At 50.0% G+C, this 19949-nt stretch overlaps 1 protein-coding gene across 1 annotated transcript; it reads left to right on the forward strand.

Moving 5' to 3' along the window:
• The first annotated feature begins 744 nt into the window (after positions 1-744).
• RCC2 (regulator of chromosome condensation 2) lies at positions 745-18239 on the forward strand. Its single transcript, XM_063145175.1, has 13 exons — positions 745-916; positions 5302-5696; positions 6765-6858; positions 11116-11259; positions 12176-12307; positions 12833-12921; positions 13529-13643; positions 13752-13918; positions 14299-14479; positions 15072-15177; positions 16987-17059; positions 17716-17793; positions 18091-18239. Exons 2-13 carry the CDS (start codon positions 5337-5339, stop codon positions 18193-18195), a joined length of 1644 nt encoding a protein of 547 aa, XP_063001245.1. The 5' UTR covers positions 745-916; positions 5302-5336; the 3' UTR covers positions 18196-18239.
• Positions 18240-19949: the final 1710 nt, after the last annotated feature.

Consider the following 19949-nt stretch of genomic DNA (forward strand, 5'->3'; position numbering starts at 1 on the left):
CAGCGAAGGCTTCCTTCTGAATAGACATTTTATTTATTGTTCATCACATTTCTGTACCGCCCAGTTGCTGAAGCGCTCTGTATAGGATTGCAGTGTGGACATTTTTCTTTTTCCCCCCAAACTCAAATCCCTCCTTGGAGTCATCCAGCCCTAAAGGTGGTGCTGTGCCTTTACAGCTGGTCTCTTCTGGCTGGCTTCTCCCTTGCCCATCTTTCCTTCTCTTTTTCTCCTTTTCCTGCTCAATGCATGTGTTTCTGTTTTGTACTGTAGCATGTCCTGGCGGCTCATATTTATATTTTAAGTAGATCTGGTGGGTGGACTCTTGAAGAAGCCATTTGGTGTGTGTGCTTTTTCTCCTTCCTTCCCTCCCCCTTCACAGGAAGTAGTGCAAAACATTAAAAGATTTTTGAGTTCATTCTCTCTCTCTCTCTCTCTCTCTCTCTCTCTCTCTCTCTCTCTCTCTCTATTAAAAAAATCAAATAAAATCATTATCATCATTTGAGCTCTCTCTGCATTCCAGCCTAGCTTGCAATTTGATGCTAATTGTAGGAAGGTGAAAGTTGAGTGTTTTATTTTTGCAAGATGGGGGGGGGGGGGATAAAAAGAGGGGGTGGATTTTTTTAAAAAAAAAAAAAAGGGGGAAGGAAAACGGATCCACGTGGTTTAATCGGAGACAGACAGAGGTCCCATTGTTCAAAATCAATAAAAAAAGAAAGCGAAGCAGACAGAAGAAAGGGGGGGCAAAGAGGTGGGGGGGAGAAGAAGGAGGAGGAGGAGGAGGAGGAGATGTAGACAAATTTGCAACCTGGATTCAAGAAATACAATTTGCAAAAAAGGAAGCTCCAGCTGTTATTATTTTTAAAGAGGGAGAGAGAGAAGAAGAAGAAGAAGAAGCCTTGAGAAAAAGAACGCCAAAGTTTGTTTTCATTTTATTTTCTTTCGTTTTGCAAATCAACCAAAAATAAAACAAGGGGGGAGGGAGGGAGAGAAAGCAGGTGCGTGTAGATTTGGGTTGGGTTTTTTTTAATTTCTGTTTTTTAAGGTTCAGTTCCTCCCTCCCCTCCCCCCCCCAAAAAAGTGGGGGGGTCGGCCAAATTAGGAGCAAAGACGTGAATTGTGTGTCTGCTTTGAGGCGAGGAAAAGAGAGAATGGGTTGCATTTTTTAAATGCAATGAGGCATTATTATTATTATTTTCCTTTTAAAAAAGGGAAGGACATCAGGGGGAAAAGATAGAATGGGTTTTTTCTCTTGCATTTCACAGGGATGCCCCCCAAAATACATAAAATCGTGGAGTACTTTTTCTTAAGAGTTGGGGTTTGTTTCTGAAATGTGAAAATGGTCCTGTTTTGGAAGCAGGGGGGTCAGTAACACCCCCACACCCCCACACCCGACTTTGTGTATATTGATCTGTTTACGTTTGCAGTTTCAGCATTTTGTTGGTTTTTTTAGCTTGCATCGTTTGGCATTTTCGTGGCAATTTCTTTTACATTTTTGCTAAAATGGATTGGGGGTGTGTGTGTGTTTCTCTTTTCAACTTTCTCCCTCTTTGTTCTGTTTGTAATGCATTTGTGGGTGGGGGGGGCAAAGGAGATAAATCTAGATTTTAACTGAAAAGTTGCAGGGGGGCAACTATTTGTTATGGGGGCGAAAGTTTTCGAGATTGGGAGAAGGCTTTTGAATTATTGTTGTAATGAAATCTCTGTGTGTGTAGATTATTTTAATTCATTTTAATTGTTAATTTCTAAAGTAGCAAATTCTGATATAGTAGAGAAAACCTTCATAGGGAAAGAGCTGCAATTTTTGTTTTTGATTAGTATAACGTACAAATTGTTTAGTTATCTTGAAGTTGTAACTATTTTGAGGAGGAGGTGTTAATACAGGAGTTAGGGTCTCTTTTCCTTCCATTGAGTGGTGATTTCTCGTGGGGTCAAAATGGGAGAAAGCTGAACCACCCATTTTGAAGTGTGGGGTTGACTTGCAAGGTTGCCCCCCTAAATTTGAAAGTGGGGGGGCTGAGGCAGCACAGAGTTTAGGGGGGTTTCCTCGCTTGGGAGATGAAATTGGGAAATTAAGGGTTTGTTGCATTGATTCTAGGATGGGTTGGGGGTTCACCCCATATATTTGCTACACTTTGGAAGGGATGCACCCTTTTTTTCTTCTTCGGGTTGGAGTTTCCCACTACCACCAATAACAAAAAACCCTTTCTTATTCTGTGGGGTATGCAAAATACTTTTTCATATGGGGTGGAAGTTCAGTAAATAGTAAAAACTTTACTATGACTTTTTCTCTACACCCCCCAAATCTTTTACTAGGGGTGGGGGGGTTGAACTGTTGAAAATGAAGGGGTGAACTGCTCCCCTTCTTTCCAGGCATAGGGATAAGATAAGTCTCTTGCACCCCCAAAACTATGGGGTGAGCAAGTGAACAATTACATACCCTTTTATAATGTTTGACTGAATTAGTCCCCAGGTCTTATAGGGGTGTGGGTGTTGGAGTTAACCTCTTTCAGGGTCAAAAAATCAATGTGTTTATTTTGGGAGGGGGTCCTCCCTTCATGTATAAGGCCTAGGTTGCGAATGCCCCCTTTCACACACACCCCAAACCCAGGTTGTGTGAGTTACAGGACAACTGGTTGTGTGAAAGCGGATTGCTACGTATCCCCCTTAATTTACCATATGTTGGGGTCTTTCTTCTCCCCTCTCACACTAACTGTGTTGGATGGGGCCAAGGAGATACCCACCTCCCCAATTTTCTTGTGTGTTATTACCCCGAAGGTGGGTTTTTTTAGGGAAATGCTCACCCCACATTTCCTGTACCATATGGGGTATTTTTAAGCCGGCTACATTATTGGGGGTGTCCAGTTTTCCAATGGGTCACCCTCAGTTTTAATAATGTGGGGTGGCCCATGGGGGTTGTGACCCCCTAATGCACTTTTTAATGTTTGGGGAGAGCTGAGAAGTAACACCCAAACTTACAAAAACTTATTTCGTGGGGTTTTATATGATATTTACTTCTTTATTACATCTCTAATCCATTCAATCACTGGCGTTATTGGGAATATTGCTATCTCTTTCACACGTGGGGATGATTTAACACCAAATCTGGCTTCACGAAATGAGGGGTACACGGAAGTTACTGCTTTTTTTTCTTTTGTGGGGAGCGGGTGACCGTTTCGGGGGGGCTCCTTTCCCCTTTTGCTGCCCTCCAGAAATTTTGGCCTACAAATCCCATCAGCCCTAGCACGTTCATGGGAATTGTAGGCCAAGTGGCCCACCGTGCTCAGTTTAGGGGGGACCCCTAATTTTTCCTTTGAAGGATCAAATTAGGGATCTCCTCATTCACTTTGTGCGTGGGGGGGATTTCTCTTCATAACCCTCATTTATTAAAAAGAAAAATCCCCCTTCAAATGGGGGATTTCTGTGAGGAGGGGGAATTCCCCCCCTCAGTTATGTGTGTGTTTTGGGGGGGAAATAAAGCCCCTTTCTTCAAGATTGGAAAATGGGAGCACCCCCATATCACCTCCCATTTCCCTGTACGACTGGGTGTGGGGTAAATATTGCTATGTGGCATAATTTATTATGGGAGGGGGCAGGGCCTTTTCGGTGGTGGCCCCCAGACTCTGGAATGATCTCCCTGAGATCTGGAATGATCTCCCTGACGAGGCTCGCCTGGCGCCAACGCTTCTATCTTTCCGGCGCCAGGTTAAGACTTTCCTCTTTGCCCAGGCATATGGCAGCACATCTTAATCACCCACATGTTTAGGGTCTTTTTAACAGTTTTTAATGCTTTATGTGTGCATGTTCTGTTTTTTAAAGTTTTAAATTTTGTATACTTGTTTTTATCTCATTTTTAAAATTTCTGTAAACTGCCCAGAGAGCTCTGGCTATGGGGGCGGTATATAAGTGTAATAAATAAATAAATAAATAAATAATGCCCCCATAAAGTTAGATTCGATGAAGGAAAATAGCTTTTTTAAATCCTTTTACTCTTTCATGGAGGTGTAGCATCCCCCATTTTTAATGTGTTTGTATATTTCTCTCATTGTTCGTATATTTATTTTTACAGTTTGGGCTTCTGTGTCTCCTCAACTCTCAGGAGAGAGGCATAAATTTGATTATTTTCAATAAGGGCTTTCCCACCTATTTCATGAGGAAAGTGTCATTTTTAATATCTTGTTATTTATGGGGGACCTCTTTCATCCCAGCAAACACCCCCTTTTTAAGGAGGAAAAGCCAAGAGGTGTGTGTGATTGGGATATTTCCTCTAATTTTTACTGTTTATGGCTTTTAGTGTATTTTAGTGTACACTAAAATACTGTTTAGTGTATTTTATTTTGGGGGTGCAATGAAAGGGGTGAGAATTCGCCCCCTAACTTCCCAGGTATATATAAATTATCTACTGCAATGTGTCTCTTTGACTCTCCAATTTTATTTTATTTTATTTGGAGGAACGGGAGAAGAGAAGCCATGAAATTTGTCATTCCCCCATCTTTACCCTTTGCGTTATTTTATTTGGATGTGTGTTTTAGATTAAGGTTGCAATCCTATACACACATGGGGCTTACTTCTGGGTAGACCTATATAGTTTTGCGCTATAAAAGTTTCACCATCTTTCCTTGGGATTAATTTTGTGGATTTGATTACAGGGCTGTATCTTCTTTTTCCTTCCTTATTTTATTGGGATGCTGAGATTAATGCTGTTTGCAGGTGGTGAAATTGACAGTGCAATGTCAATTTCACGTCTAAACCCAGGTAAGGCCCAATTGAGATCAGCGGGTCTTACTCTCTGGCAAGTGTATATGTGATTGCAGCCTTAAATGTCAAATTCAAGGGACCGGAGTTGAAACTTTAAGAATGCAAGCCCATACATGTCTACTCAGGAGTAAGTGCTATTATGTTCCATGGGGTTTACTTCCAAGTAATTGGGTACACAATCTGCAGCCTTAATGTCCTTTATTTGGGATTGGAAGGGCTATTTTTGTGGGGTTCTTCCGCCACAACTTTATTTATGGGGGTTTTGTGCACGATTCTTTATTTGAGGGGTATTTATGGGGTTACGTTATTTGGGGGGTTATTTTCGTCAGTTTGTGGGGATCTGCCCCAGAGCCCCAGGACTTTTTATACATACGTTTTCCACTTTGGGGGAAGTTGTGATTCATATCGGCGAGGGGTGTGTGCTTAGAGCAGTGTTGTGGTCCCGTTAGCTGCTTTCTCATCTGACCGCCATGATGCCCCCCCCCTCTCTCTCTCTTTATCCATCACTTTTTCCTTACCTTATCCTCTTTTCTTTTCCATTTGCAGACAGGAAGGAAAAAGCAAGACCAAGGAGGAGAAGGATGCCCAGGCGGAAGGCAGCGTCGGCCTCTTCCACGGCCTGGGACGGTGCCAGCTCTGGCAACGGGACCGGCTCGGCTCGGAAACGGACCGGCTCTGCTCGGGGGTCCGCCGCTCCCGCCAAGAAGAAGAACCGTGATGGAGGCAGCAGCAGCAGCAGCAGCAACGGGGGGGACGGCAGCAGTGGGGATGAGCGAGACGGGCTGGCGTTGCCCCCCACCATGGCCGCCCCCACAGCGGCCGGAGGCGGCAAGAAGGTGGCCCGGCCCCGAGGGGCAGGGGAACAGCAGGCCCCCCAGAACCAGCAGGGCCCCCAGGCTGCCGTGGTGGTCAGCGAGCCGGAGCACAGCAAGGAGCGCATTGTAAGGGGGGGGGGGATACCCGTCCTTTTGTGTGTTTGGGGGGGGTGCCTTATTTGAGCCGGGGAGAGGGTCTGCATTGCAGGGGTATCCTAGCTGAGCCCCCTCCCATTTGAGAAGAAGGTATCCTCTTTGTGGTGGGAAAGAGGGTGAGGCATGGCTTCTTTAGGGGTGGGGAAAGGTATTCGGGGGGCGTTCGTTGAGGAGGAACGGGCACAGAGTAAGGATGAGAGTTCTAGGGTGACCCTATGGAAAGGAGGACAGGGCTCCTGTATCTTTAACAGTTGCATAGAAAAGGGAATTTCAGCAGCTGTCCTTTGTATATATGGGGAACCTGGTGAAACTCCCTCTTCATCACAACAGCTAAAGCTGCAAGAGCTATACTAGAGTAACCAGATTTAAAAGAGGGCAGCTTTAACTGTTGTGATGAAGAGGGAATTTCACCAGGTGAGACATGCATACAAATGACACCTGCTGAAATTCCCTTTTCTATGCAACTGTTAAAGATACAGGAGCCCGGTCCTCCTTTTCATAGGGTCACCCTCGTGAGTTCCAATTCTGTTCAGGAGGGATTCATGATGGCTGAGCCCCCCCCCCCCCCCGGAGCAGGATACTGGACATAAGGGAGGGTTTTTTGAGATGGTGATGGGGGTCTGTTTCAGGGTATCCTAAAGTCTGAGGATTTTTTTTATTTTTTATCTATTCAAAGTGGCCTTTGGGCTGCCGTTAAGGGTGGGGCTCTCCCTTTGGGGGGCTGGAGGAGGGGGGCTGACTTTTTTATTTTCCAGTTATCTGCAGAGTTTTTAAAAAAGTAATCCTGCTTTTGTCGTGGCTTTTAGCTCGTTCCACAAACGTGAGGAGCCGGGCCTGCGTTCCTCGTTGTGCCGTCTCCCCGGTGGAGGGGCATTGATCATTTATTTAGTTACAGCAGACAAAAGGTTTTGAAAGTCTTGTTTCTTCTGGTCCTCCAGCCCCGTTCCTCGTTTGAGTCTTCCTGCAGCGGGAGCCAGGTGTGATTCTCTCTCCTCTCTCTCTTTCCCCCCATCCCTTTCTTCTCTCGATCCCTGATAGAAACTTGAAGGGTCCAAGTTCAAAGGTCAGCTTTTGATATTTGGAGCAACCAACTGGGACTTGATCGGCCGCAAAGAAGTTCCTAAGCAGCAAGGTAGGTGGGGCGGCACCAGCGTGGACCGTTTCCGGCTGAAATGACGGGCGTCTCTTGTCTGTGGGTGTGTTTCAAGCCGAGGGCAGGGCAAAACCTATTTTAGCTTAAAAGCTCTTCTGGACAGACGTTGAGCCTTAGGAGAGGCAGTCCACCCTTTCAGATTGGGGGAAACACGTTCCCTGATGAAGAGATCTGCAGATCTCAAAAGCTTGCACCTTTTTCACAGCGATTTTTAAAAGGAAACCCCAAGACTCTGATCTAATGAAGTGACAAATCTGTGACAGGCCTATACCACTTCAAGTTTGCAAGTTCACAAGGTGGAATACTCAATTTAAAAAAGGAAGGAACAATCTTTGGGCTTGGAAGTTTAGTAAGCCAGGGAAAAGAGGCCAGATTCTTTCTTCCTGACATTATAGGTTTTACAACAGAATTTCTGCTGCTCCCTGGCCTACTTTTCACGACATTGGCACAGCCGTGTCTGGACTGTACCACTTCAAACCGCAAGTGCAGGCTTGCAAGATTCAATATTCCTCCATAATCCACCATCACCCAGTAAAACCTTTCCACACAGAAAACTGTTCTATTTTAGGAGGCCCCAAATATGGCTCCCAATATATGGCAGCCAAGATCTCGGGAGACGTCCAGTCATAACAGCAACTCTTTCGTCATTCACATAACTGAACCGGGAAAAGCCAATTTGGCCAGGGGCTGACAGGCAACAGACTAATATTAAAGTCGTTGCCCGGTGTTTTCAGCACCTCAAACCTCTGCCCCCATTTAAACCAGTTAATATTTATTCTATTTATTTATTTTATTATTTATTTATTTATTTATTTATTACACTTATATACCATTCCCATAGCCAGGGCTCTCTGGGCGGTTTACAGAAAGATATTGATGCATGTTTACAGATTCTTTTCTGGTTCTCCTCCTTAGCCAAAAACGACAGGGCCTTTGCCAGAGTTACAGTAAATGGACCAGAGGCCTAAAGACGAGAGAAAGCTCAACGTAGCTGACGAAACAACCATATTTAATTATACTGTCATTAGCCTAAAAGCCTTGGCAAAAAAAATCAAAAAACGGGGGGACTTCTGGTAATAAAAGTCGTAAAAATATTGCAGCATAGAAAGAAACAAATCGTACAAGCTGAAAAACAAAACGCAGCCATTTAAGTCAACCCATTAAGCAACAGACTCTCTGTTAGGAACAATTACAGGAGTAATCTACCCCCTTTTCAACCAACCATTGATCATTCGGTGATTTCCAAGCTTTTAAAGGAAAAATCAACATCTAAGGCCCTACTCCGAGGGAGACTCGGAAGGTGGCAACCAGGGAGAGGGCCTTCTCTGTGGTGGCCCCCGAATTATGGAACGATCTCCCCAACGAGGCTCGCCTGGCACCAACACTGTTATCTTTTCGGCACCAGGTCAAGACTTTTCTCCCCGGCAATTCACAGCATGTGTGGAGTTTTAATTGACCCCTGATTTATCTTTCAGTCTGGCTGAGAGTTCAGAGTTGTTTTTAAATGGATGTTGCCTTGTATGTTGTCTGTTTTTATGGTTTTAAATGTTTTATGTTTTAAACCTCCCCGAGAGCTTCGGCTATGGGGCGGAATAGAAGTTTTTGAAAAGCTTCTTTGCTGGGCCGTATCGCAATGCAGGAGGGGGCCGGGGGGCCTTCCCACAACTTCTCTTATCGTAGTGCTGACGTCCCATGTTTCAGCTCAGACTGTGTTTTCTTTGTTTTGGTGTCTGGATGGAAGACATCTGAGTTCAGGCTGTGATCTTCTGCGAGACAAAAGGCACGAGGGCAAACTCAGCCTGGTCTGTGTGTGTGTGTGTGTGTGTGAGAGAGAGAGAGAGAGAGAGAGAGAGAGTGTGTACACCATGTGGGGCTCTCAGCTGAGAAGCAGAGCTCATGTTCTGCATATAGATCAGGAGAGGACAGACTTCAGGCTTGCGGGATGTCCTTCAGTTTCAGTTTCTTGCATGGACATATTTATGTAGGTTGTTTACAAGCATTGCAAACGACACACACATCTGAAGCAACAATAGCAATCAAGTGAAAAAGACATTTCTAGTAGATTTCCTGGAGCCCGACGCAAGAGACATAGAATCATAGAATAGCAGAGTTGGAAGGGGCCTATAAGGCCATCGAGTCCAACCCCCTGCTCAATGCAGGAATCCACCCTAAAGCATCCCTGACAGAGGGTTGTCCAGCTGCCTCTTGAATGCCTCTAGTGTGGGAGAGCCCACAACCTCCCTGTGTAACTGATTCCATTGTCATACTGCTCTAACAGTCAGGAAGTTTTTCCTGATGTCCAGCTGGAATCTGGCTTCCTTTAATTTGAGCCCGTTATTCCGTGTCCTGCACTCTGGGAGGATCGAGAATACATGTGGAATACCGAGCCATGGAATATGTGTTCCTGTTGTTTACACACAGCTTTTTAAATTGATTTTTTTTTTTAAATTTGCTTTTCCAAAGTGTGGGGGGTGGAGATCAGCAACAACATCAAGCTGGTTGGTGGGAGATTCAGGACAATTAAAAGGAAGGGCTTCTGCATGCAGCACAGATCAAACTATGGAACTCACTACCACAAGATGTGGTGAAGGCCGCCAACTTTAAAAGGATGGCTTTAAAAGGGGGTTGAATAAATTCCTGGAGGAGAAGGCTATCCATGGCTACTAGCCCTGATGGCTCTGTGCTACCACAGCCTGTGTGCACCAGTTGCTGGGGAACATGGGTGCTGTTGCACCGTGTCCTGCTTGTTCATCCCTGGCTGATGGCTTGTTGGCCACTGTGTGAACTGAGCCCTGGACTAGATGGACCCTTGGTCTGATCCAGCATCAGGGCTCTTCTGGTGTTCTTATTAAGCAACCCCCATATACCAACATGCCTTCTTCTTTAGATCATAAAAAATGAGTTACCGATCATTATAATTTCTTGACACCCGCAAAATTGTTTAAACCGCTCCCATTAGTGCTCAAACTTTGCAAAAGACCTCCCTTCCCTTGAGCTGTTTCCAGACAGGCCTCTTTCTACATCAGTTTGTTTTGAGTGCTGGAGAACGGAGCGTAGCTCACTGTCCTGACTCACAAAAATCTACTCCTGGTTATTCCAAGCTCTCTTTGTTTCAACACTGTAATTTAGGGCAGGGTGAGTCATTTTATTGCTGGTTTTGTGTTTTTAAGTAGAAGTCAGACATCCTGGCCAATCTATTACAACTCACCCAGAGTTCTACCAATCGATCCAGATGTACCTTATGCCCGCCCCGGTGTCAGTGGCCAAATGTTCCCCCCATAGCATCCCTGTGACCTTGGGCTACATTGCTGGGAAATCTCCCTCCCGTTCATTCTCGCTCTCTCTGCTCAAAACCTTGAGAGCTACTGCCAGCTGGAGCCGACAAAGCTGGCCGAAGGCAGATTATTTTCTCAGTGGCTCAGTGACAGAGCCCCTGCTCTGCATGCAGAAGGCACCGGGTTCGATCCCCGGTATCTCCAAGTAGCAAGATGCAGGATCACTGATAGGTTATGCCTGAACTGATTGGCTATGCTCTTAGGGGAGAGGCTGTAGCTCAGTGGTTTGCATGCAGAAGGCCCCGGGTTCGACCCCTAGCAGCATCTCCTGGTAGGGCTGGAAAAACGCCTGCCTGAAACCTTAGAGAGCCATTGCTGCCAGTCAGTGTCAGTAATACTGGGTTGTTGGGCCAAGGGTCTGACTTGGGATAAGGCAGCTTCCTGTGTTAAATTAGCCTTTTATTCAGAACCATAAGGACTAGAAACTTAGGAAAAGGGCCGTAGCTCACTGATACAGCACCTGCTTTGCATGCAGAAGGTCCCAGCTTCGGTTCCCGGCATCTCCAGGTATCAAGATGCAAGATCACTGATAGGTTATGCCTTCACTGATTGGCTATGCTTGGAGGGGTAAAGGCTGTAGCTCAGTGGTAGGGAACACTTTTTACACTAAAAGGGTCCCAGGTTCAATCCTGGCATCTCCATGTAAGGCTAAGAAAGAATCCTCCCTGGAAACCCTGGAGAACCACTGCTACCAGTCTGTGTCAACAATACTGGGACAGACAGACCCACGTTCTGACTGTGGTATAGGGCAGCTTCCGATGTCCCTTATGAGAAGATGGAAAAATACTCTGACCTGGATATGCCCACTTCAATGGGCTCTGCTCTCGACAGGACTGTCTTAATGCGCCTCTGCTGAGTCTTGTCCCATTTGACAAGTTCCAAACTCTTCTCCCCGCTGCAGCCGCGTACCGCAACCTGGGCCAGAACTTGCTGGGGCCCCACCGATACGGATGCCTCTCTGGGGTCCAGGTCCGGACGGTGGTTTCGGGCCCGTGTTCCGCTCACAGTCTCCTCATCACCACCGAGGGAAAGATCTGGAGCTGGGGTGAGTCTTCGCGTCCCTTGCAGTGGGGTGGGGGTGGGCATGAGTGTTGAGTTGCGAAGGGCGCGCCTTTGCGTGCGGGGAGTCCTGCGTTCAAAGGCCGGCCAGTGAAAGACCCTGGAGTGAAGCTGCCCATTGATGTAGACCATGTGGAGTCCATTGGCCGAACTGCTGTGATGTCATAGACTGTTCAACTGCATTCTAGCTGCTCGGGGGAAACGGTCAGCAATAGGAGATTGAAGAGGATCAAAGCCTTTTCTTTTGTTAAGGGGGGGAAGAGTCCGTTTTGGCCAAGGGGGAAACCTTGCACAGGGCCTGAGAATAGGACGCGCTGCCTGCTCTTGGCAGGTGTGGGAAACTCTGGGTTCAAAGGAGTCGTTCAGTGTCTTGGGGGGGCGTCAGACCTCCCCCCCTGCTTTGTCCGCAGTCTTTGGGGCAGGCGGCTGTCCTTTCGCCGCACCTTCCGCGACGGCCATTTTGTGATGGAGCCCAGCAGTTTCTCAAATGGCTAAACATGACCACGGCCCAAAAAGGTTCTTCCCCAATCGAATATGTTCAGGCTGCAAGACCCATCATCCCCACGCATTGGCCATGCCGGCTGGGGTTGGCGGGACTTGCAGTCCGACCTATTTCAAAGTCACCTGCTTGAGAACAGGCCAGAATTGCCTTCCCTAGTGTAAGTGGGGGCTTCAACGGTCTGCTGAGGCCATTCCGTGTGTCCACGTGCTTGCGGCGTGCAGAGGTGCTTTGGGGCTGGGAGGGGTGCCACCGTCCCCTGCGTGATCTTTCGGGAGAACCGGACACTCCCCGCCTGGCCGGCTCTCCCTGGGTGACCGGCAATTGCCGCCTGCGTTGGCAGCCTCTGTGTGGCTTCGGCAGCCCCTTCGCTGCATCTGTGTGTGTGTTTGTGGCTCTCCAGGACGCAACGACAAAGGCCAACTGGGCCACGGAGACACCAAGCGGGTGGACGCCCCGAAGCCCATCGAAGTGCTCGGCAGCGAAGTGGTCGTTTCGGCAGCCTGCGGACGGAACCACACGCTGGCCCTGACGGGTACGGGGGGGTCTGTGTGTGCATAACGCCCGTGGTATGCCTTCCCCTCGCCACGCCGTTGGCTGGGCTGCTGTGATGTCACGGACAGCATTCTCGGGGAGAAACGGTCCACGATAGAGCGCCGAAGAGCAGCGAAGCCATTTTGTGAAGCGAGAGTCGGTTTGGTCAGGAGGAAACCGTGAACAGGGCCTGAGACGAGGACTGGGCCAGCGGGGAGGCTGAGGGCCCAGAAGGCGGGATGGGCAGAGGGTCCCGTTGCAAGGCGGTCGGAGGAAGAGGGCCGTGTGCACAGCAGCCACGGCCCGACGGAAGCAGAGGCCTGGGGAGAGAGGGTCTGAGGGGGCACTGGGTTCGTGAAGCGAAGCAGCCAAAGAGGAAGGGGCTCACCTGGGATGCACCCTGAGGACAGGCCAGGGGATCGTAGCCCTCCGCCCCAAGAGCAGTGCGAGGCGGGGGGGGGGGGGCTTCGCGCCTGCTTCCCTGGGCCGGGATAACAGGGGAACTGGTTCTGCCTTTGCATTGCAGAGAGCGGCTCCGTCTTCGCCTTTGGAGAGAACAAGATGGGGCAGCTGGGCCTCGGCAACCAGACGGACGCCGTCCCCAGCCCCACCCAGGTAGGCGCCCACCTTGGGTCTTCCAGGTCAAACGCGAGCGGGCTTCGCAGCTGGGCCCTGCAGCCTCTTTCGCCCCGAGGGCCAGGTGCCGCGGGGAGGTGGAGCCAACGGGGAAAGAGGCGGGACCAGGATACCCCCCAATACCAGCCTATTTTAACTTAAAAGCTCTCACTGGCAATATTTAAGCCTCAGGAGAGACATTCCGAACTTTCTTAGGATGAGGGTGGGAAAACTGCCCTGAAGCCGTGGAACCACCAATCGGTGGTCAGAGGGCGTGGCCAGAGGGGTGTGGGCGTGGCCATCTGCGCAACAACAAAGTCTGGATTGGCTGAGGTTCTCCTGGCCTGCTTTAAATATTAATATCATCTTCTTATATATATCAGCCAGCTGTTGGAAAAGGCCGGTGTCCGTGAACGGTGTTGACCCCTCTTTCAAAGATTTCAAAACCAGGATGGCTATAAGGGCCAATTTAATTATATTAAAATGCAAGTGTCATCCTTTTCACGGGCACCTTTTAACTGCAGGACTCCTTGGGCACGTAGCCTTCGAAAGGAGCGGGCGGGGGGTGTTTTTCAGTGCTCCCTCGAACCCCTCTCCCCATCTTTAGATCATGTACAACGGGCAGCCCATCACCAAGATGGCGTGTGGCGCCGAGTTCAGCATGGTCATGGACTGCAAAGGGAACCTCTACTCGTTTGGGTGCCCAGAATACGGACAGCTGGGTAAGCCCTGGCTTCCTCTGCCGTCTCCTCGAGGCTGGGGGGGGGGAAGAGCGGAGGGTCTCCCTCGCAACCTCCGTCTACCTTGGCTCTCTCTCTGTCCCACCACAGGACACAACTCCGACGGGAAGTTCATCGCCCGAGCCCAGAGGATAGAGTACGACTGTGAGTTGGTTCCCCGGCGCGTTGCCATCTTCATCGAAAAGACCAAAGATGGCCAGATTCTGCCTGTCCCAAATGTCGTCGTGAGAGATGTGGCCTGCGGAGCAAATCACACGGTAAGGCCTGGACAAAGAATCACAGAAGGGTAGAGTTGGAAGGGGACTCTAAGGCCATCCAGTCCAACCCCCTGCTCAATACAGGAACACACCTCAAAGCCTCCCTGACAGATGGTTGTCCAGCTGCCTCTTGAAGGCCTCTAGTGTGGGAGAGGCCGCAACCTCCCTAGGTCATTGGTTCCATTGTCGTACTGCTCTAACAGTCAGGACATTTTTCCTGCTGTCCAGCTGGAATCTGGATTCCTGTCACTTGAGCCCATTATTCCGTGTCCTGCACTCTGGGAGGATCGAGAAGAGATCCTGGCCCTCCTCTGTGTGACAAAGCAACTTCCTGTCCTGTAGTCTGGTTTTCTCACCTGGTCTCTCTCCTCTCCATGCAGCTTGTCTTGGACTCTCAGAAACGCGTCTTCTCCTGGGGCTTCGGGGGCTACGGCCGGCTGGGCCACGCCGAGCAGAGAGACGAGATGGTGCCACGTCTAGTGAAGCTTTTTGACTTCCCGGGCCGTGGGGCAGCCCAGATCTACGCCGGTTACACCTGCTCCTTTGCAGTCAGCGAAACAGGTAAGCCACCCACGCCATCCCTCGTGGCTTTTTAAAATTATTGCATTTATATCCTGCCTTTTTTCCTCCAAGGAACCCAAGGCGGCATACATAATCCTCCTCCTCCCCACTTTATCCTCACAACAACAACCCTGTGAGGTGGGTTGGGTTGAGAGTCTGTGACTGGCCCAAAGTCACCCAGTGGGTTTCCACAGCTGAGTGGAGACTAGAACCCAGATCTCCTGACTCCCAGTCCAACACTCTAGCCGCTACGCCACGCTGTTGAACAATAAGACTGTAGTTCTAACAATTATATAGTCACAGTTTTCATCACGGAAATTGCTGCCCGGCTAATCTCACTGGACAGAATCACAGAATCGTAGAGTTGGAAGGGGCCCATAAGGCCATCGAGTCCAACCCCCTGCTCAAGTCCTTCTAGTGTTTTTGAGAGAGCATGCTTAATTTCTCCCTCTTGCTAGCGGAGAAGATCAGGACAGTAGAATGTCTTTAAATGTGCAGAGCGTTTCCCTGTTAGGAGTCCAGAGAGAACAGATTGCTCCAGCAAGTGAGCCAAGGTGGGTTCCCCCCCCCCTTGTTTGCTGCATCTTTTCAGGTGGCCTCTTTTTCTGGGGGGCAACCAATACCTCTCGAGAATCGACGATGTACCCCAAAACTGTGCAGGACCTATGCGGCTGGAAAATCCGAAGTCTAGCTTGCGGGTAAGAAATGGTGATTATATTTGTTTTTAAAAATAACAGCGGGGTGGGTGGAATACAGTGAGAAAGAAAACTGCCCTTTGCCAACTGTCCCTTGAAAAAGGAAGCTGGCTTCTCCGCAGAACTCCAGAGTTAAGCAAGCAGAGGGGGGACGCGTTGGCATCCGAAGATAGATTTTGCAGTTCCGATCCCAAAACCTGAAGTTTTGCCTTGTCTCTGAAAGCGACCAAGATTGCTTAAATGCCCCCGGGGGGGGGGCTCTCTTTCTTCCTCTACAGCCTATTAGAACAATTATTTCTCATAGGCTAAACTCTGCCACTTGGATGATTATTGATATGCAAACGGAGGCAGAAAGGTGGCCTCCTAATGACCCCTCCATGTCCTTTTTCTTAACAATTTTATTCCATCCTGGATCTGTGTGCTGGAAGTGTTGCCTTTATTTTCCCCCCTCCCCAAAAAAGCTCAGGGCTCAATATCTTTATATCTCCCCCCCCCCTCTTTTAAGAGAGATATTTCCTGTTCTGATTAGCTTGGAGATCCCTTTAGAGGTCTTGTTTTTGTCCTGGGGATTTCTTTTGACTGTCTGCTAATGGGTTTACTTTGTGCAGGTTAAGTGGAGTGTTTGGGAAAGGAAGGAAGAACTTTAATCTCTGCAATTTAAGTGTGGGGGGGGAGATTTCAAGTTTGCAGGCGTTGCATCTCAGCAAGCAAGGATTGAGGGCATGTATATGGAAACAGAATCCACCCCTACTGCCTCTCCCATAAGAAAATGTCCTTCCCACTTGTTTAAAGGACTTACATCCTGCCTTTCTATTCAATGGTATTCGAAGCGGCTTGCATAAGTGAGGTGTAGAGGCTGTAAGATTGCTTAAATGACAATACCCACAGTTCAATTGCACTGAAAGCTGGTGCCTAAAGGATGTTTAAAATTGGCCCTCGCTGGATGTATTTGGGACCACAATACCTGACACAACACCTCTCCCAACATGAACATCTAAGGTCCTCCTCCGAGTGCCTACTCCGAGGGGAGCTCAGAGAATGGCAACAAGGAAGAGGGCCTTTTCAGTGGTGGCCCCTCAATTATGGAATGATCTCCCTGACGAGTCTTGCCTGGTGCCAACATTGTTATCTTTCAGGCGCCAGGTCAAGACTTTTCTCTTCTCCCAGGCATTTAGCAGCATCTGCTGAGTTTTTAACTGACCCCAGAATAGCTGTTTTAAATGAGTATTGTCTGTTTTTGTTTGTATTTTATGCTTTTTATGGTTTTAAATTTTGTATATTTGTTTTTAAGGTTCACCATTTTTAACTTTTGTAAACCACCCAGAGAGCTTCAGTCATGGGGTGGTATATAAATGTAATAAATAATTTGGGGAAGGTATCCCTCGAATGGGGAGCCACCACAGAGAAGGCCCTGTTTCCGGAAGCCTGTCTTCCGGAAGTGGGGGAGCCCAGAGTAAGGCCTCGGGTGAAGATCCACCACACGTTTTCCACTGAAAACTGGTGCCTAAAGGATGTTTAATATAGGCCCTCGCTGGATGTGTTTGGGGAAGGTGTCCCTCGAATGGGGAGCCACCACAGAGAAGGCCCTGTTTCTGGTAGCCTGTCTTCCAGAAGTAGGGGAGCCCAGAGTAAGGCCTCGGGTGAAGATCCTCCACACAAGTGGGCAGGCTCAGGCGGGGGGGAGGAGACCCTCCTTCCGAGGGAACGGGGCAGGCTGTGTTGGGAGCGCTGCGTGCCCAGGCCGCCCGGGGGGTGGGGGGGAGCTGCCCCTGGGCCCTCCGAAGCATAACCTCCTTTGTGTACCTGTTTCAGGAAGAGCAGTATTATAGTGGCTGCAGATGAGAGCACAATCAGTTGGGGACCGTCTCCGACCTTTGGAGAACTGGTAAGGAGGCAGACGGAGCGGCGGCGATCAGCCGGAGTCCGGGAGCGTTCCACCACGGCTTGGCCTGGCCAGGGCGCTTCCTCCAAATGCTGGCGCTGCCTGTGAGCGGAGAGCAAAGGGTCGTCTCACTGTGACTCTCCCCACCTCCCCCTTCCTTCCTCTCCAATATCCACGTGGCCCATTGGATGCCAAACACTGCAGAAGGGAGAGCCGTGCAGGGGGCTACCTCCGAAAAGGCCACGCCGCCTCCTGTCTTGCAACGCCTGCTACGTGGGCTACGAGCTTCCCCTGGGCAGTGCAGAAGCGGTGGGCACGCTCACAAGGATGTCGGTCCTGGCGTCCTCGGCCAGGAGTTGCCGTGGGATCCTTGGGGACCGTATCAAAGCCTATGCAAAGATCAGTGCACAGAAGCGCAGGTTGGGGGGAGTGACGGGTGGGATGGCCAGCGGCTGGGGAGCATGGGTGGGAGGGTTTGTGGGTCCCTGGTGGGCAGCCGGTGCTGGACTAGACGGACCCTTGGTCTGACCCAGCCTCAGGGCTCTCGTGACGTCCTTGGGAGGCTCTGAACTGGCGTCTTCTGTCCCGGACGCTTGCACGGACGGTCTCTCTCGGCCCCGATCCGGAGTCAGGCTGAACCCGGCCCCTTGTTTTCCCAGGGCTACGGAGACCACAAGCCCAAGTCCTCGACCACAGCTCAAGAGGTGAAGACCTTGGACGGGATCCACACGGAGCAGGTAAGAGCGGGGGGGGCACTCTCTTTCCGGGGAAGGGGGACCCCGCTGAGCACCCCTCATTTCCAGAAGGGCTTCCAAAGCGGTGGCTTCGTCCGGGCTCAAAACTGATGCCCTGAAGACTCACGGGAGCTGGGCCTTGTCCAGCCGGGGACCCGGTTCCATTCCGAGGTAGCCCTCGGGGGCCACCTTCCTGTGCTGGGCGGAGGCCGCCTGTGTGTGGGGAAGGAAGCTGGGCTCTCCCCCCTCACCCCCCCCCGCTGAACGGCCACTCAAAGGGGCCTGCTTTCGTCCGTCCAGGTGGCCATGGGCTACGCTCACTCCCTGGCGATCGCCCGCGACGAGAGCGACACCGAGAAGGAGAGGCTGAAGAAGCTGCCAGAATACAACCCGCGCACGCTCTGACGCTGGGCAGGCGCCCTCCTCCTCCTCCTCCTCCTCCTCCTCCTCCCCCCCGCCCTGCCCCCCTCCCTTGACGAGGCCGCTGCCACTCCGCGGCTGCAGAGAGCCCCACGCAGAGAGATTACGGACCACGAGATGCGTCTTGTCCGACGACCCGAGATTTCGTTTTTTTATAAGCAAATTGAAGTTTAACACCCACACCCACCCACACCCCCGTTACTTCGACTTTGTTCCCGCGTCTCCCCGTCCGCCTCCTCCATCCTCTCTGTAAGATGGGTTGTTTGGTATTTGGGGTTTTGTTTTGTTTGGGGGCAATGGGAGCGAGGGGGGGGGGACGTCACCGAGTTCTGCGCCTCCTTCAGAGTTACCGTTCTGGTGGAAATGGCTGGATTGTTCATCAGGGTTTTTTTCCCTGTGCTTTTTTCTTGCTTTCTTTTTTAAGCTGATTTTTGCTTAAGCAGCAGGGCCAGTAGCCTGCATTTCAGGCGGCCAAAGCCTTTCCCCCCCCCCCCCCCACTGCAAAGGATTTGCTTCCCTGTGGAACGGCCCCACACCGGTATTTTGCCCCTGTTCCTGAAGAAGAAGAAGAAGAAGAACTCCCCTGCAAGAAGGCGGTTGTTGATCTCTTAACTTTCCCAGTCGTGCCTCCCTGCCCTCTCTCGTTGGGTTCATTTGAATGTATGCCTCCCCTCAAAGCCCCGCTGGACACAATCCCCTGGGAATGTCTGCGTGGTTCACGTTGCCATTTTACGGTTGGGTTTCGCGTGATATCCCCAGTTTAAGCCTTTCTTTTGTCCCCAGCAAGCAATTCGTCACACCTTCACGTGGGTTAGACGCTGTCCTTTTCCCCTCCTCAAAAGCTAGAATTTGAGGTTAGAGTGATCGGCTCTGTCCAATGACACAGACGCTGTTCCAAAAGTTGTCGTGGAAAGTGACGTGAACTTTCGGTCGAGTGGGAGGAGAACCGTCCTCTTAAGTTGGAGAAGGATCTCCCCTTTTTTCCTTTTTATGGGGGCAGAGACCGTGTTGTGATGCGATACTTTAGTCGAAGGAATCCCCGCCCGGCTTCTTCCTCTTCTGCCTCCACGTCTCCTCCTGCTACTCCAGCCCCACCAGGTCCCTCCGCCCCTCACGGATCATCCTCTCAGAATGACGCAGGGGGTCCCTTCTCCCAACGGATACAAATTCCGTCGAAGGGGGTCCCTCAAATTGCAGGTTTCCATGCAAGCTTTACGCCCGTTCAGTTGCCATTGGTCCTCACCCCAAAGAACTTCTACAAAGCGTTTGCCAGTAAATTCTCGGCATCTTTCTTAAAGACTAACGGTGTTCTTTTGAAGGGGGAAGCCGTGACAAATGTGCATTTCTACCCCAGGTGTGCTGGACTCTTAGCTGGTAGGTTTCCATGCCTGTTGTAGCTCCGTCGGTCTCCTGCTGTTCCACCGTTCTGTGTTGGGAGAAAGTTGGTGCCTTGTAAACAGAACGCGCCTCTCTGCGTTGACGTAAACGCCTCGCTGTTTTTCTTTTTTTAACCTGCGTTTCCCCTCTGTTTTGTTGCATCAAATTGCATTCGTGAGTCTCCAGCTACGACTTTAGCTGACGTCATGCAACGTTTACCGGCCCAGAATCCCTGAAAGGGTTGGATTCTAAAGGAATGCTGGCTAGGGCATAATCCTGCTGTCCGAGGAGGGGCCGGATAGCGCGCTGTTAAGTTTGGATCAAAGTTTCCACGCACCCAGTTTGCTTCTCTCTACATTCCT

The sequence above is a fragment of the Elgaria multicarinata genome, chromosome 20 (genome assembly GCF_023053635.1).
Source record: "Elgaria multicarinata webbii isolate HBS135686 ecotype San Diego chromosome 20, rElgMul1.1.pri, whole genome shotgun sequence".
Classification (NCBI taxonomy): domain Eukaryota; kingdom Metazoa; phylum Chordata; class Lepidosauria; order Squamata; family Anguidae; genus Elgaria; species Elgaria multicarinata.

Bases quoted from the DNA above. Each gene is read 5' to 3' on its own strand.
- RCC2 (XM_063145175.1), top strand. From the start codon at position 5,337: ATGCCCAGGCGGAAGGCAGCGTCGGCCTCTTCCACGGCCTGGGACGGT. The intron at 11,260-12,175 runs GTGAGTCTTCGC...GTGGCTCTCCAG, and splicing joins GGGAAAGATCTGGAGCTGGG to GACGCAACGACAAAGGCCAA. The intron at 13,644-13,751 runs GTAAGCCCTGGC...GTCCCACCACAG, and splicing joins CCCAGAATACGGACAGCTGG to GACACAACTCCGACGGGAAG.